At 42.7% G+C, this 17,182-nt stretch overlaps 1 protein-coding gene across 1 annotated transcript in view; it reads left to right on the top strand.

Moving 5' to 3' along the window:
- Window positions 1-17,182, top strand: part of PGM5 (phosphoglucomutase 5) — a 191,140-nt gene that overhangs the window by 119,818 nt on the left and 54,140 nt on the right. The window contains exon 8 of the mRNA XM_082656339.1: window positions 13,763-13,898. Coding sequence (XP_082512465.1) covers window positions 13,763-13,898 — 136 coding nt within the window. The remainder of the gene's footprint in view (window positions 1-13,762; window positions 13,899-17,182) is intronic.

Below are 17,182 nucleotides of genomic sequence, written 5' to 3'. Positions count from 1 at the left end.
CACTGTATTGGATGGTATGTAGAATACAAAAAAGACCATAGCCTTAAGAAATTCAAGATCTTTAGGGTACATAGTTAGAAAGATGCACAGGTGAGTTTTCTACAAAGCACAAACTTTAAAGTTCCACAATAGAGGAATAGAAAAAGTGCTGTGGGAGATGAGAAAAGGAGAAAGTGGTTTGGAACTGGAGGCTCAAAGCAGACTTCCTGGAAGAAATGGAATTTGCGTAGTTCTTAAAGAATGGGAAGGATTTGCACACATAAAGATGAAAGGACAGAGCCTTGTCAGATGGGGGCAGCAATATCAAGAAAGGAATAGAAGTGGGAGAGTAGGGGCCATGTGTTGTAAGTAGCCAGCTGTTCAGTTTGTCTAGAGAAGTATTTTCCGAACATGAATCAAGACTAATTTGGGGTCATGAGGTTGGTATAGTCGTGAACAGCTTTTTAAGAAAATATAATAGGCTAGAAACTATCAGAATGCATTGTATTTAGGAAAGGTAAATGTTATTTTGAGAAATATTTATATGTAAATATGTGCACAGGTATCTACGTGTTTGCTAGATCTCACAGTAAAATGTATTTATTGTGGGTCATGGCCAAAAGACTGAAAAAGACTGGTTTATATCAGGGGTTGGCAAACTTTTTCTGTAAAGGGCCAGATAGTAAATATTTTAGGCTTTGTGAACTGAGAGGCTATGTACGGTCTCTTCCACAATTACTCAACTCAGTAACTGTAACACAAAAGCAGCCATAGGCAGTACATAAATGAGTATGGCTGTGTGCCAATAAAAGTTTACTTACAAAAATAGGCCTAAGTCCAAATTCGGCCCATGGGCTGTAGTTCCCTAACCTCTGACGTATAGCATAGGGTAGAGAAGGGAGTATCAAGAAACAGTCTTGGAAATACCAGTGGGGAGGGGCTCATTTCTGAAGCCCTTTGCCTGCCTAGCTTAGATGTTGAGACTTGACTCAACTGGAAGTAGGAAACCATGGTCTTCCCGGGGGGAGGTCTGCTTGCAGCCACTTTCCAGCAAGCTTTGCTTTCAGACTGTTATGCTGAGTGCCACATGTGGGCTGGACTAGAAGGGACTTCTAAAAGCCTCTCGCTGTTATATTTGCTTTGCCATTTTCCTTTCAAGGAGCACAAGAGATTTTCCAATGTGTAGAGCTCTGAAGGTATTGCCCACCCCCACCATTCTTCAGGTTCTGGTGACACTGGCCTGATGCGCCAGATGAAGCTCCTGAACCCAAGAAGTAGTTAAGTGACTCACCCAGGGCCCCAGAGCCTGGAAAAGGCCTCCACTTGAATTAAATTACAGTTGAACTAAAAGGTCTCCTGCCCTACGGTGTATGCTGCTTTCCACTGTGCCGATCAGTCTTTCCGATGAAAGCAATGGCTAATTCCATCTCTCCAGCACCCGACAGTGAATGACTGTTAGAAGGCCTGAGGAACTGGACCACTCAGTCTTGGAAGGAAAAAGTGGATTCATGCTGTTCCTCATTAATGCCGGTTCTTGGAGAGGCACTGAGCTGAATGTGTAAGAATCACCTGGGAAGCTTGCTAAAAATATAGATTTTTTCTATCCTATCCTTGCTTGGAATCCCTGGCAAGGTGGAGCCTGAGAGTCTGCATTTTAAATAAGTATCCTCATGTAATTCTGATGAGCAGTCAGGAGTAGGAAACATTACTCTAGTGAAAACCAGTATTTGTTTTTCATCAGGAAAGGTAGAAAGAGTGTGTCTGAGATGCCACCCCAAGTTCGGTTCAGGAAGTCTAGAGGCCTGGAATGTGAAGCTGATGATTACGTTCAAGACCCTCACCTGCCACCTACAGACAAGCCACATGGTCTCTCTGACCCCTTACAATTCCAGCCTGTAAAAGTCAGCTGATCACAGGAGCTCCCCATCTGCCTTGGGATATAGTTCTCAAAACCAAGTGGGCTAATTAAGGAAGGAGAAAGCAGAGAGATGGCAAGATTTTAGACCTGAGACTAGGGAGACGCTTCTAAAACTTATCAAAGCTTTCTCTAGTGGAGGCCTTTTTGAGTGCCCCTGGGGCATGGAGCTGTGTACCAGCTAGGAAAGCATAGTTTAGTGCCAAGAAACCTTGAAAATATGGATCTGCCTCAGGCTCAGGAATGCCAAGCTTTTTGCCCAAGAGATGAAGGATATACCCTGAGTGGAAATTTCCCTCAGGGGAAAATCAGCCGGCATCTTGAGCTCCCAGAACTTTCCAAGGTAACAAGCTGGTGATAGGATCAGAGTTCAGGCTTCTCTCCTGTGGAAAGGTGCAGGTCCTGGACAATAGGGAGCCTATATTTATTGCTCTGTCAAAGAACCAAGGTCATTTCAGAAGCCAAATCATCTTTTGTGCTAGAGCCAGATATTCATCCACTTCCTGGGAAGGGCTTTGGAAAACTCTTTTCCGAGAGAAAGGAGAACATTTTACAAATCCTTTAACAGAAGAAAGCTGTTCATCTAAATGGCATTCTGGCTAACTCTCTCAAGTTCCAAATTGGAAGGAATCTGGACTTGTTCCCATACACAAAAGGGGATGTACTAAAATACTAAAACTAAGAGCTAAAAAACCAAAAACTTTGAGGTTTGGGGGCAATTTCTTGATGATGCTCTATTGGTTGCTATCATTGTCATCAGTTTTGTAAGAAGTCATACCATCTGGGAAGTGTATGAATTATCACGCCAAAGCTTGTCCCTTTACAGGTAACATAAAGAATTGCTCTGTTTGTGAATGCCTGGAAGACCTCCAAGCTGATCACCATCTTGAGTATTACTATTACTTTTGTTATGTATTTTTAAAAAGTTAATGTCAGTAGCCATATAAATTTGCCAAATAAAATCAGGCAATACAGCAGTGTTTTCTCTTTCCAAGAAAGTGCTCTCTGTTGAGTTCTTCACAATAATAACAATTATCTTTTTAAATGAGCACTTAGTATGCACTGGGGGCATTGCTAAGCCTTTTGTATACCTCCATCTCTTTCTGGAAATTTGGAATTGAATCCAGGTCTCCTGGCACCAACATGACTTGTCCCTCATTGTCACACCAACTTTTTTCGCTGTGAACTCTGGTGCTCTTGACCTTGGCAATTTTTATATCTCTCCAGTCTCTAGCACAAAAGGAAGAGGCCCAGAGTATGTATGTGTTTCATTCACAGGAAATCTCGAGTATCTTTCCAGTCTTTTGAGATTTTTCTGGATCCCTCTGCTTGCCATGCAACCGTAAATGCCCTGAGGACAGGGGCCATGTCTCTCTTGCTCAGCTCTATTTCTTATATATATGATAGGCTTTGAGTGATTGTGGGTTGGATGGAAGGATGGAAGGAAGGAAGGAAGGAAGGGAGGGAGGGAGGGAGGAAGGGAGGAAGGGAGGAAAGGTGGATGGAAGGTAGATGGATGGAAGGAAAGAAGGGAGGAAGAAACAAAGAATTTCCATTTTGGTATTTCTTCTTTGCATTGTTAGTAGTTATATTTTTATCATTCTTGAGTGGTTGTATTTCTGGAAATCTGGGCATTAGGGTATCCCAAGATTTGGGAGAATTCATGAAAACAAAACCACATAAATATAGACCGGTTGGAAGGCGGTGAGGAAGGATTTTATGAATGATATTAAAATTGGAATTATATAAAATTTTGAAATAAACTTTTGGTACTTTCAATTATCACATCATTATTAGCACAAATTAATAGCGAACAAAGTGCTTCTAGGAAAATTCATTCCCAAGACCTGTGTTAATGAACAGATTAAAAAATTTAAATCCTGTTAAGTATTTATAATTCATTTTATTAACGTATTTATTTCCCGGGGGGGAGTGGAGGCTGCTGACAATTACCTGTAAATAGCCGTGTTCAATAGCGGCCAGGTTCCAGCTTTAGTGATCTTTTGTATATAAAGATCTTCTTACAGCCTTTAGCAGAGACATTCTCTGCTCTATTGTCTTATGGTTCATATTACTGACTTACTCTCTGGTTGCTTTGTGAATGGACATTTTATTTTCCGTAACAGTTAAACAGTATATAACACTTTCAAGTTCCATACCTGCTTCTTCATCTGTATTTCACACATGAACTATGTACATCCTAACTCAAGATTAGGTTCACAGGAGTGCTGTTGAATATTGAATAGGTTTAACTGTCTCTTACTTATACAGTTATTTTTATTTAATGCCAGATTTTTTAAGGTACAATAAAGGAAAGCTTTAGTTCATTCCCTATTTAGATAATCATTAACTCTACATTTGGCAGTTTTCACATCTGTCCAGTCTCTAGACCAGAGAAGGAGGCCCATATATCTGTGAGTTTCAGATTATTGAGGTTCTACCACATTTCTTTCTCTTATTTCTGGCCGATTTGTGTACATTTGGCTGGGTAGCAGATGTGACGTGAGGAGGCTGTGATGACAGCATTATCAGCACAAGGAGAGCAATTTCTCTGCTGGGCAGGTTGAAACAGGCTGTGTGCACATGTGCAATTCAATCTAGGCTGGGCCAGAGCACAGAGGTGCTGTGCTTGACACTCCCCAAGAGCCTCCTTGTAAACTCTGAAAACTGAAACTCTCCTCTGGACCCTCTACAAACTCTCAACCCCTGTGCTGGGCAAGAGAGCTCCCACCTGGAGTGGAAAGAATGTCTCCATCAAAAACAAAACAAAACAAAACCTTTTCTTGGGGTCGCCACAGTTCCAGTTCCACTGACCCTTTCAATGATGAAAAGTGGCAAGAGGGGTGTTGTGTGACACCAAAGTGTGGAGCAGAAAGAAAGGAATGGGGCCTCCCTCTGAGGCTGTGTCCACACTTACCCGTGCATGCTGGGACTGGGAATCCTGGGAAATCATTCTTCAATCTTCACGGATTGAAGAATTCCAAACAGACTAAGGGTTTCCTTTCACAGTGTCTACTAGGGGGCTTTTAACAAGGGGGCCCATCCCTTGGTATTTAAGATACAGTCCCTAAGGTTGTGCTTTGAGGCTTCCCCTGCTGCTCTCTCCCAGGTGCCAGGTAGCCCCACTGAGAACAAAGTACAATGCCTAAAGAGTGACAAGTCCTCAACCCTGTGGTGCAGGCTTTAAACCTGCTCGAGAGATTTCTGGTTCAGCTTATGACCAAGCAAGGAACAATTCTTAGAGGGTTGTGTTGTTCCCATCAGCACTGGAGACAAAGAAATGGGATGGGACATACGAGTCAGGAGGTCCCACTGTCCCGTACCTTGGCTTGCTCCTGTGAGGGACAAGTGTCAGCTGACCAGCCCTGACGTAGTTAACGCTTTCTCCTCCTCTGGGATAGATGGGATAGATGGCCTGGCTGCTGTAGGCTGCTGTGTTAATGAAACAGTGCTAATACTTGTTATTTATTGAGCATCTCTTGAGTGATAAGTACATTCTTAGGGCCTCCTATATGTCATTTCACTGAGACTTCTTGACTCTAAAATGAACTAGGGACCATAATGACCACAGATAAGGTAATTGAGGCTTAGAGAGGAAAGTCGAACCACTGGCCAAGTTCACACGGCAGAGCCAGGATTCAAACCCAGTCTTGCTCTGCTGCTCCTGTTTAAGGACATGCCAAAGGTGTCCTTTTCTCCCATCTGGTTAATTCTTTTAGATGGGGATGGAATGCATGCCGGGGACGTGGAAGAATGGTGTCATGTAAGCAACACAGCACCAGGAGATGACAGTCCCAGTTAGACCCAGTTAGACCTTGACTCCCCCTCTCTGTCATTGAACTTCCTTACACAGATCACTTCTTTGGGCCTCAGTTTCCTCACTTGTAAGCTGAATCTGTTCAATGGGATGATCTATAAAGTTTTTTCCCATATATCTTTTTAGGTTGCTTCTAGCTTTTAGTGAGGAGTGAATCTGATGAATCACACTACATACTAGAGTTTCACCTAATCATTCATTTACTCATTCAATGAAGGTTTACTGTGCACCTTCTATGAGCCAGGGCCAAGATAGAATGATGAGTCATTTCAGATACGGGTCCTTCCCTCATGGAGTTTACAGGGTGTTGCAACGGTCAGGATACTAGCCAAGAGCCCTGCTGCATTATTGTGTCAAACACTATTATTATTATTTTCATCATCATCATCAAATTTATTGTTACATAGCATTGGGAGCCAGGATGCCCACAGCACAGCATGAGCTACACGGTCGGTTACTGCCATCCTACCTTTCTGAGCTGACAGCTGGCTCTGACCCGCTTACATGCAGGACAGCTTTGTTTTCCAATTGTAAACATTTTAGAGCATTAATTTTTTAAGAAGCATTTCTTTCTTTCTTTTTTTTTTTTTTTTTTTTGCGGTACGCGAGGCTCTCACTGTCGGGGCCCCTCCCGTTGCGGAGCACAGGCTCTGGACGCGCAGGCTCAGCGACCATGGCTCACGGGCCCAGCCGCTCCAAGGCATGTGGGATCTTCCCGGACTGGACCACGAACCCGTGTCCCCTGCATGGGCAGGTGGACTCTCAACCACTGCGCCACCGGGGAAGCCCAAGAAGCATTTCTTTTTAAGCATGGAAAAGTGACAATTTTTCCATGAGCCCTGCTTTTTGGCCAGATTTAAAGAGCTGAACATGAGCAATTTGAGACACGGAAAAAAAAACAACAAAAACAACAACCTGTCACAGTTCAATAGCATGTTCTCAAATCTCCGATTCCCTGCAAGGGCTGCCTCCCAGTGTTCCCTCATGACTTCACTATTTTGAAAAGACAAATCCTTGAGTGTATAAAAAGAGGATGGAAAGAATTTCACTGCAAATTAATGAAAACTTCGTCTGTAAATGAAAAGGGTAAATCGATAGGAGAGGAGAAGTAAAGGGAAATTTGGCAACTTCTCCTGAATGTCTAGTGTGAGGAGGAAAAAATACCAATCCGTCACCCAGATCTTCAGAAGGGTTGCCTCAGGTCTAACCACCTGGGGCACTTTATCTGCCTCATTGCAGCTCCTGAGGACCACTGGCTTTACTGGGCATTTCCAGCAGTGGTTATGTCCACAGGCGTTGGAGCCAAACTGCCCAGGTGTGAATCTTCTTTTCACCCCTTAGTGGCCATGTGACTTCATGCAAATGACCTAACCTCAATCTCTTATCTGTAAAGAGAAGCTATCAAATTGTCAAAATTAGATAATAGATGTATAAAGTACTGAGTGAAGTGCCCGGTGCCTTGCTGTTATTCTTCCAAAAATGGAATTTATCTTGCTTTGTAACTGCATCAAGAGCAAGTATACAGATATACTTCCTATCGTTTCTGCCTCTAGGAACTATGTGTGCTTAGATACGTGCTGTATATGCACATATCCTGAAAACCGTCAGGAACCTCTTTGAGCAAGTGGCCTTCCTTATCAGCTGGCCGGCCACCTTGGTATGCATGGGATGGAAAGGTTTCCTGGGACATTGTTCATTTCCTGTTAAAATGGGGAAAGTCCCAGGCACACCAGGATGAGTTGGTTACCCCACACTTGGCAAGGCCCTCACAAGATTTCCAGACAAAAGGGGTGGGGGAACACAATGATACTGAAGCTGGCTCCAGTGAGAGGCCCCCCCTGACTAGGGCCAGGGGCATCCGTTGAACTAGAGACCAATGACCACTTTCCTTTAGTGCCAAATTTGAGCAAATAGAGGAAGAGGCCTAATTCACTACCCCTAAGTAATCTGCCCCCGATATGGGACTGTTTTGAGTAGGTTTCTCTTAAAACAGGTTCTCAACTCTGGCTGCTCATAAAAATTACCCCAAGGAATTAAAAAATATATATACTGATGCCTGGGTCCCATTGCCAAAAATTCTGATTTTATTGGTCCGGGGTGGGGCCTGAGCATTGGTATTTTTAATAAGTTCTTTAGGAGATTCTAATGGGTAGCCTGGGTTGAGAACCACTAACTTATTTCTAGCTTGGAGTTGGCAACAGGTGCATAATGATTTATATTTTCCCAAATGACAAATTCAGACTTTCCTGATCTGAGTTTCAGCTGAGATGACTTGATCTTTTAGTAACATGTGTGGTGTTTTATTGAGTTGATTTGCCCGTGCTGGCATTTCCATTTGAGGAAAATTCCTTTGAGATTGAGTACTCTCTTTTTTCCCCCCGTTTCTTTTATGTCAGTATACTTACTGGTGTACTGCCTAGCTCAAAGTAATATGGTTTTAAAGCTTGAGAAAATTCAAAGTCTAGTTTTAGGGAATAGAAGAGTAGGGATGTTTCTGATAAGAAAAAAATAGACCTGTTTTTGGTGTCAGTTTTTCCTGGAGTTGTGGCGGGGAGAGCTGAGCCCCTTCCTTCTGGTATCTGGGTGGGGATGACTGCTTTTCCAGGCTGGTCAAAGCAAGTCTGAGTGGGCTTCAGGCTGGGCTAGCCTGGATAGAGGAAGACCAGTTGAGTGGTACTTACAGGCTTTGGAAATATGGGTTAAAGCTTCTTGCAGTGTTCTGAACCAGGTGGCAAGCTCTGGCTGCACCACCAGCCAGAAATCCAGAGAAAGCAAACTTCAAAAATTGTACTGTATTACTCAATGCTAAGGAGAAATGAGCTATTAAGACATGAAAAGACATGGAGGAACCTGAAATGCATATTACTAAGTGAAAGAAGCCAAACTAAAAAGTCCAATGATTTGATAATCTGGAAAAGGCAAAACAATAAAGATAATAAAAGGATTAGTGGTTGCCAGGGGCTACTAGGGAGGGAAGGATGAATAGTCAGAACACAGAGGAACTTTAGGGCAGTGAAACTGTTCTGTATGATACTGTAATGGTGGGTATATGTTTGTCAAAACCCATAGAATGTACAACACCATCAGTGAACTCTCACCTGAACTATGGACTTTGGGTGATGATGTGTCAGTGTAGGTTCATCATTTGTAACAAACAGCCCACTCTGGTGCAGGATATTGATGGTGGGGAGATTGTGTTTGTGTGAAGAGAGAGACTCTTATGGAACTCTCCGTTCTTTTCATTCAATTTTGCTAGGAAGCTAAAACTGCTCTAAAAAATAAAATCTATTAAAAATTGTACAGGCAATAGTATGCATGTATAAATATTAGTGCCGAAGAATTTTTTTCTGGAATCTCATGTTCTAAAGATGGAGCAGCTGTGCATATATGAAGTAAAAGAGCTATTTTATTTGTTTTTCCCCAAACAACTGTATAACTGTTCACAGTGTAGAGATTTTGCCTGGGAAGATAGGGAGTGAAACACAGGCTGAGTGAGCCCCTCTTCGTGGGCTGTCAGCAATAGTAGAAATGCCCTAGGGGCTATTGGGATGAATCTGAAGCTTTGTCCTTGCTAGTGGAGTCTCCCTGTGAGGTGAACGAAACACATCCCCTAAGCCCAGCTTCCCCCAAGGCTAATGTTGACAGCTCAGCAGTGCACTGCCTTCCCTGTTCTCATTTTCTGTCAAGTCCTAAAGCCTTACAGTACATCCTGAACCTAATCCCCAAACCTGTGAGCCCCACGAGGGAGTCAGATACAGTCTCTATGCTCTAAATAGCTATTACTCAATCTAAGAAATGGGATGAGCAATAGGTTCAAAATTCATCACTTGTTCATCAGCGGTGTTGATCCCTTTAATATCCCAGCTAACCCTTGGTAGATGGGATTTCATGTTTTCAAATGTGAATTTGTACACACCGTTGACCACTTTAAAATTTTTTTCTTATAATGAAAATAATATACATTTATTGTGGAAATACTGCAAAGGAAAAAGAAGCAAAACATTCGCAGTTCTACTGCTTCAGAGATAACACTGTTAACAGCTGGGCGTGTATCCTGTTGATAACCTGTGCACACACATAAATACACATAAATACACATAAATACACATAAATACATATGTAAATGTGTTCTTCTACCAAAAAAATACTGAATACTCTTTTTTGGTAACCTGATTTTTTAACTTGTTTTAAAATTGGATGAACATCATTCCATGTGTTACCAAAGATTCTTATTCAATATTTTATCTATCTACACAAGTTTTTGTATGCATTTTCCACCATTTCCTATTCTTTAACAATTAGTATTCATTTTTCAACTTCTTCTTTTAGAAACAATTTTTTTTCCTTTTTATTATTTCTTCAACTTTCTCTCTCCTTTAAGCTGCTTTAGTGAATGTCCCTTTGACTAAAATTTAAGAAATAGAATAGCTGGGTCCAAAGCTGGTTGCTATTTTAAGGCTGTTGATTATTATTGCCAAATTATTCCACCAAACTGTACACGTTTACACTGGTACTTTGCTAGTACTAGGTGTTCCCCTGCCCCTAATGAACGCTTGCTAATTTGAAAGTCCCCAGATGGGATTCCATTTTATGGACTTTTCTTTGACTGAGGTGAGATTGAACATTTTTTCAAATGTTTTTGACTGTTAATATTTTTCTCTTGAAAATTGCTCATTTGTGCCTATCCACCCAGTTATCTATTGGGGTTCCTCTTTTTCTGATTAACTTATAAAAACGTTTTTAATATAAAGTCTATTAGTCCTGTCATATATAGTGTCAGCATTTCTCGCATCCATTTTCACTCTGTTTATAGTGGGGTTTTAGGAAACCATTTGATGCCTTTGTATTTTCTGCACTTCCTGTTGAATTTATCTGTCACGGATACGGCATTATAGTTCACTTGCCTTAGAGTTATTAAAAGGAAAGTTGTTTCCCCAAAGCCCCCTCTAAAGCACATTATGAGAGTTCAGTGGAATCATGTGTGTGTAATTGCAAGTCATCAGTGTCTCTATCCCCCACCTCAAACAGCTGTAAAAAGCACAGTTAATTTTTCTTGATCATTGACCCCTTATGAATCTGGGCAATGTTTAACTTGTAGGTGAGAATATCCAAGCCAGTTCACAATTTACTATGTGGCTGGCGACAAAGGGTTGAGGTGGGTTTGTGTGGGCTTTTTTTTTTTTTTTTTTGATTCTGCTAAAATAACTTTATGTCTCTCTCCCCTAAGTTATGACATCTTATCAGATGTCAGACTTATCATCTAATGGGTCTATCTCTAGGTAATGTAATCCAGCTGGAGATTCAAGGTATGCAAAGCCCATGTTTTAAAACAAAAAGGTATTTCTCTCTAGACAGTAAATAAAAGTGATTTTTTTTCAGCTGTAAAAGGACAAAGGATTTTGAAATTATCCCACTGGGCAGGGCTTCCTAGACTTCTTTTTTTGCACTAGGCCATGGAGCTAACCCAGCATCTTCCAAATTTCTTCCATTTTTGTAGCAGTGTGCAGAGTGCCTTGGATGGGACTAGAGTCACTCCATGCTGTGATGATTAAAAGCCCAGGGTCTTCTCAGGCTAGAAGATGTCTAACTAGAAGATGTCTGGTTCTCACAACCAGACATCTAAAAGTGTCATCAGCAGACCATTGACCAGTGTATGGAGGAGTCAAAGACTTGATCATTTCTCCTTTTAAGTAGCTTCACTGTCCTCTCAAGGTTGTATGTTTTTCTTTTCGAGGAAAAACATTTAACATTTAACACTGCAAATGTACCAAGAAGTATAAATGGTCCATAGCTTTGGTGAGACATTCTCAAAGCTGCCTAACTTAACTAAGGTGTATTGTTTCAGTCCATTTTCAAAGTTTAAACAGTTCTGTGTCATTGGGTCTTCCTTTCTGAGTTTCTATGTTTCATAGCCCTGAAACCCAAGTACTGTTGTCCATTCTTATTGCTCTGTTGCAAGAAGAAATGATCCAACCCCTGGTCCCAGTCTCCTGGTCTTAAGACATTGCTGTAGCTAGAGTCAGAGGATAAAATTAAATGAATGACTGAGAACAATTTGCCTCAAAGCACGTTTTGAGGAATCAGCACCAGGTTGGTACTTTATGTGAATTACCAGTAAGATCGACAACAAGACAACCACTTGTGACATCCCAGTCATTGATCCAAATACCTGGGCGTATTTAGTTACTTCATCATGATAGTAACCCATGAGGGAGGGGCTATTATTTCCCTATGTTACAGATGAGGACAGCAAGTCACACAAAGGTCAGTGGCTGAGCCAGAATTTGAATGTGAGCAATCTGACTCCAGAGCCTACCCACTGAGTGTGATTAAATTTATATGACAACCCGACAAGATGGGTGATGGTGTCCCCATTTTACAGATGAGAAGCTGAGACTCAGAAAGGTTAACAACTTTGCGATAACTTCTCACATTCCGGGGTAGTAGAAGAGTTCAGTTTTAAACCCTAATTCCAAAGCCTTCCCCATGCTTTTTCCATTATATCACCTTTCTTACACTACAACACATTCCTTTGTATTCAGGACAGAGCTTACAATTGGCCAATAGACAGATGCTTAAATGAGCCTCCAACATATTCCTCTGGGTTCTTTTTGCACAGGAAGCTACCTGTTTAGCCTGCACACTTGATCGTGTGAATGCCACAATATGAGCTGCCTCTCTTTCTATGTAAATAGCTAGAGGAATAAGCTTCCCAGTTCCTTCCTGCCTCAGGGACTTTGTGCTTTGTCCCCAGATCTCTGCATGGCTGACTCCTTCTTCTCGGGTATCAGCTCACGTATCATCACTTCAGCGGGGCTGACCCTGACTACCTGTATTCGTTTCCTAATGCTGCCATAACAAATTACCGAGAACTGGGTGGCTTAAAACAGCAGAAGTTAATTTTCTTCTAGTTGTGGAGGCCAGAAGTCTGAAATCAGGGTGTTGGCAGAGCCATGCTTCCTCTGAAGTCTTTAGGGGAGAACCTTTCCTTGCCTCTTTCAGTTTCTGTTGTCTCCCTGCCTTCCTTGGCTTGTGGCAGCATAATTCTCATCCCCACTTCTGTCTTCACATAACCTGCTCCTTTGGATTTCTCCTCCCTGTGTCTTCTCTTCTCAGAATACTTGTCATTGGATTTTGGGCCCACCTGGGTAATCCAGGCTGATCTCACCCCAACATCCTTAACTTAATTATATCTGCAGGACTATTTCCCCAGATAAGGTCACATTCACAGGTTCTGGGTGGCCATATCTTCGGCGGGTAGAGTGGGGTTAGGGAGTACCATTCAACCCTACTCTAGGTGAGCTGCACTGCCCTAGTAAGGAAGTCTTTGCTGATATCGTGCTCTGTGACATTATCACCCGGTTTAATTTTTTTCATAGCTCTTGTCCTTATTTGACACATGTTGTTCTTTCATCTACTTTCCTGTCGCCTCCCTGCCTTCTTGAATTCAAACTTGTTGAATAAAGAGCTATCCTGTTCACTGCCGTATCCCTAGTACCTAGACCAATGCTTGGTGTACTGTAAGGATCACCGAATATTTACTGAATGAACGATACCATTAGTCAAATGTGATGTCAGCTTGGCTCTTGGATCCTTTCAACAACTTCCAGGATTTTATTTTACTTTTTGATATTGTTTTGTGTTATTTGAATTTCGGTTGCATACTTTTAGAAATGCAAGTTTATTATGGGACATGGTTTTTTTTTTTTTTTTTGTGATACGCGGGCCTCTCACTGTTGTGGCCTCCCCCGTTGCGGAGCACAGGCTCCAGACGCACAGGCTCAGCGGCCATGGCTCACGGGCCCACCTGCTACGCGTCACGTGGGAGCCTCCCGGACCGGGACACGAACCCGCGTCCCTTGCATCGGCAGGCAGACTCCCAACCACTGCGCCACAAGGGAAGTCCTGTGGGACATGTTTTTCACACAATAGATAAATATATCCTACCATTTCAATGTAACACTCAAGTGCTAACTGGTCTTCATAGTTCATTTAGCTTTAACTTTTCCCCCGTGAACAAATCTTCAGCAGACTGTTCCTTTCTCCCATAGGCTCTGATCACCTCCGGGAGAAAGATGGCCTCTGGGCTGTCTTGGTCTGGCTCTCCATTATCGCTGCCCGGAAGCAGAGTGTGGAGGAAATTGTCCGAGATCACTGGGCCAAATTTGGCCGCCACTACTACTGCAGGTGAGAAGGGCAAGGGTCTCTGTATGGACCCTGGGAAACTGCTCTTAGAGAAGGTTTTTTTTAAAAAAAAGTGGGCTAGAACCTTAGGAGGGAGGCATCTTTCAGGAAGATCTGAGGAACAGAGACGCTAGAGCCAGATAACCCTGAGAGGTGGTAACAGTGGTGTCAAGGAGTACCCCTCCCCTGGTGACACCCCTCTGTCATCTTTTCATCCTGCCTGTATGGTGGGCAGCCATCCCCAGAGGGAATCTGAACTACAGAACCTTGAAAGGTCCTTTGGTGGCCATGAAAGTTGTACAGTCATACTGGGGGCTTTCCTTGTTGGCTCTCCACCCATAATTATCAAGGAAAGCGAGGCAAAGACAGAAGTTCCCACTAATGGTCCAAACTGTGACCAAGATGCCTGAGCTGGCATCCTCTGAAGGGACCACATGGCTCAGGAGCCCCAGATTTTGCTAAAGTTTTGTCCGCATGAAAGGAGTTACAGAAAAAAGAAATATTACCCTGGGAAGGAGGGAGGGGAAAGGTCAGTGGCAAAGAGCTTAGGGTTGGGGGTTTCTACCACTTTCCTGTTGTTGAAGCAAGCGATGGGGGCAGAGTCTTCTGGCTGTGTGGCTGCCTGCTAGATATGCTAGTACCAAGCCATGGTTTAGGGGGAGCAGTGGTCAGAAAGGATGTTAACTGTGGAGAATGTGGGATTAGGGCAGGGAATCCTTGGGTAGTCTCAGCGGCTCTCTGTGTATTAAAAACAGAGACGGTGCCTTATTGGCTTTGCTTATGAATAGTTAACTACTTTGGATGTTTGGTTGCGTTTCAAGAGCTTAAGGGACAGAAAGAAAGCTTTAGACTTCCCTTATAAGGTGATTGTTTCTTCTCTTAAGGGGTCATTTACTTAAATAAATATCAGAGAATAAGGAAGCCTGTGATAGTTTTCAGTAGAATCAAAGAGACTGCAGTACTGTGGGAAATGTAGACAGCGCCATCATATTCTTGGTGTCTGTTTAGTTAAGAAGGCTGAGGATGTGACAGGCGGGAAATCACCTCAAATTATTCATTGTGTTATAATAAGGACTCTCAAGGCAGGCGGGAACTTGTTTTGTTCACTAGTATTTCTAACAAGTGCCCAAAATCCTGATTCCTGTGGGCTTTTTTGGCATACCAGAGGGACCAGTTGGCACAGCAAATTGTTTTATTGCCTGAAGCTGCTCCAAAAACTCCAACCTGATAAAATATATTATGACTGCCAGCCTCTGGCTTAGTGAGGTCGCTCTGAGTCAGGGATGCGTTCCTCATAATTTGTGGAATGATTATCTAGCTTTCTGCCAGCATTTTGAAGACATGGTATTATGATAAGTGTACTTGTAATATAGTTCATTTTTTCGTGGCCAAGAGGTTACATGACAATTACTTTTTTCATAACAAATACCATATTAGAGAATATAATGCAGTGGAGGTATAAATTCTTGTAGGACTTTGAATTATGTTTCAGATTTCTGTACAAGGAGATCACAGAGATAAAGAAAAAGGCAAGGGAATAGGTAGAATGAAAGTAAACATTTCCTTCAGCCTCTGGGAAAGGTAGGTTAAAAGTGCTTGTGAAAGAAAATGATTTCTAGCCTGACGGCTTTCTTGGTGGGGAGGAGATAATCAAACAATTTTGGCTTAACTAATACTGAGCCTGCAGTTGTATCTGAGAACCCAGATGATTTTCCTTGTGTGAGTGGACCCCAGAAGGAATTCTCCATTTTGAAATTTCTTTCCTTGAAAGTGTGTTGGTGGTGGCGATGGTCAGAGGGGGTGTTTTGGGGTAGTGAGGGGAAGGTAGAAAGTGTGTTGGTGGGGGTGATGGTCAGAGGGGGTGTTTTGGGGTAGTGAGGGGAAGGTAGTGCTAGAACCTGCATGTGCATGAAGATGAGCATTTGGGCAGCTGGTCTGATGACCTCAGCCATAGACTGGATGTGACCTGTCACATTAGCGTATTTTCTCAACTTCTGAATCTCTTTCAGTGCCTCTCTGTCTCCTGCTACACCCTCTTATCCCAACCTCCTGCCCCTCTCTGCTTGGCTAGGTTTTACCTTCCCAAAAAGTAATCTTTAAAGAGAATCTAGGATTAGAACACACACCTTGTGTAAGAGAGAACAGAAGAGAGGGGGGATGCAGGTGCAGGGGACCCATTGTTAGCCATGGTATCATTCCTTTCAGCCAATACCCTGTTGTCTGCTGAAGTCACAAAAGGTCTTGGGTGGAAAAAAGTAGTAACAACCATTCAGATCTTCCTTCTTTAGTTCACTCTGAGAACTCACCTTCTTTCCTGTTTACAGAGAGCCCAATGTGAGATCCCACCACAGCTGCGTGAGCACAGCTGCCCGACCTAGGGCTTCCTTCTTAAACAGAGCCCCGTGGGTGTGCCATAAGGACTTGGTCAAAACCATCTGACATCGGGAAAGACCCTTCCTTATGGCAGTGACTAAGAATAAAAGTAATTAATAGTTTTAAGCACTGGCGTCGGGCGTTGTGCCAACTACTTGGTATGCATTATCATATTTAAACTCCACAACAACAAATGAGATAAGGGTTATTTTTAGTCTTTTTTTTTTCCCTAATCACCTCCCAGCCCCATTGTTATATTTGATGTTCTTGGCTAGGGGGATCTTCTTTTTAATGGAACAATTGTGATATTTCTTCCAAGTTTCCAAGAGGGTTTTATGGTACATTGAATTCCCTTCCTCCTTCTCTCTTCCCCTGCCTTGATTCCTCTCTCTCCTTCCTTTCTTCCTTCACATCCTCCCATCTTTCATTCCATCACTTACAAAAAACACTACTTGTCAGAAGCAACAGAGAACAAAACAGGTAAGATCTCTACCCTCCTGGAGCTTACAGTACTCAGGGGCAAAGACAAGAAATAAGGAAACAAATATATAAACAAAGTAAATACAGATTGGAGTAACTACCAAAAGAAGAAATAAAGGATGATAAGAGGCGGGGGAGAGATAGAGGGAAGCTACCTTAGATGACTGGTCAGAGAAGGTCACTTTCTAGAGGTAACACTAAATTTGGAAGCTGAAGGAAGGGAAAGTGTCAGCTATTTGAGTAGCCTGGGGAAGATTGTACCAGGGAAAGGAAACAGATAGCAAGAGCAAAGGCCCAACAAAGGGAAAGGGCAAAGTGTCTCTGAGGACTGAAGAGGGGGCCCATGTGGCTGGAGCATAGCGAACCAGAGCGAGAGTGGGACAGAGTCAAATCAAGGACGTGGGCAGGTCAGATCCCACAGTGCCTTGTAGGCT

Source organism: Grampus griseus (genome assembly GCF_964374135.1).
Source record: "Grampus griseus genome assembly, chromosome: 6".
Classification (NCBI taxonomy): Eukaryota; Metazoa; Chordata; class Mammalia; order Artiodactyla; family Delphinidae; genus Grampus; species Grampus griseus.
The sequence above is the reverse complement of the archived record's forward strand: the minus strand, read 5'-3'. Positions and strand labels throughout refer to the sequence as shown.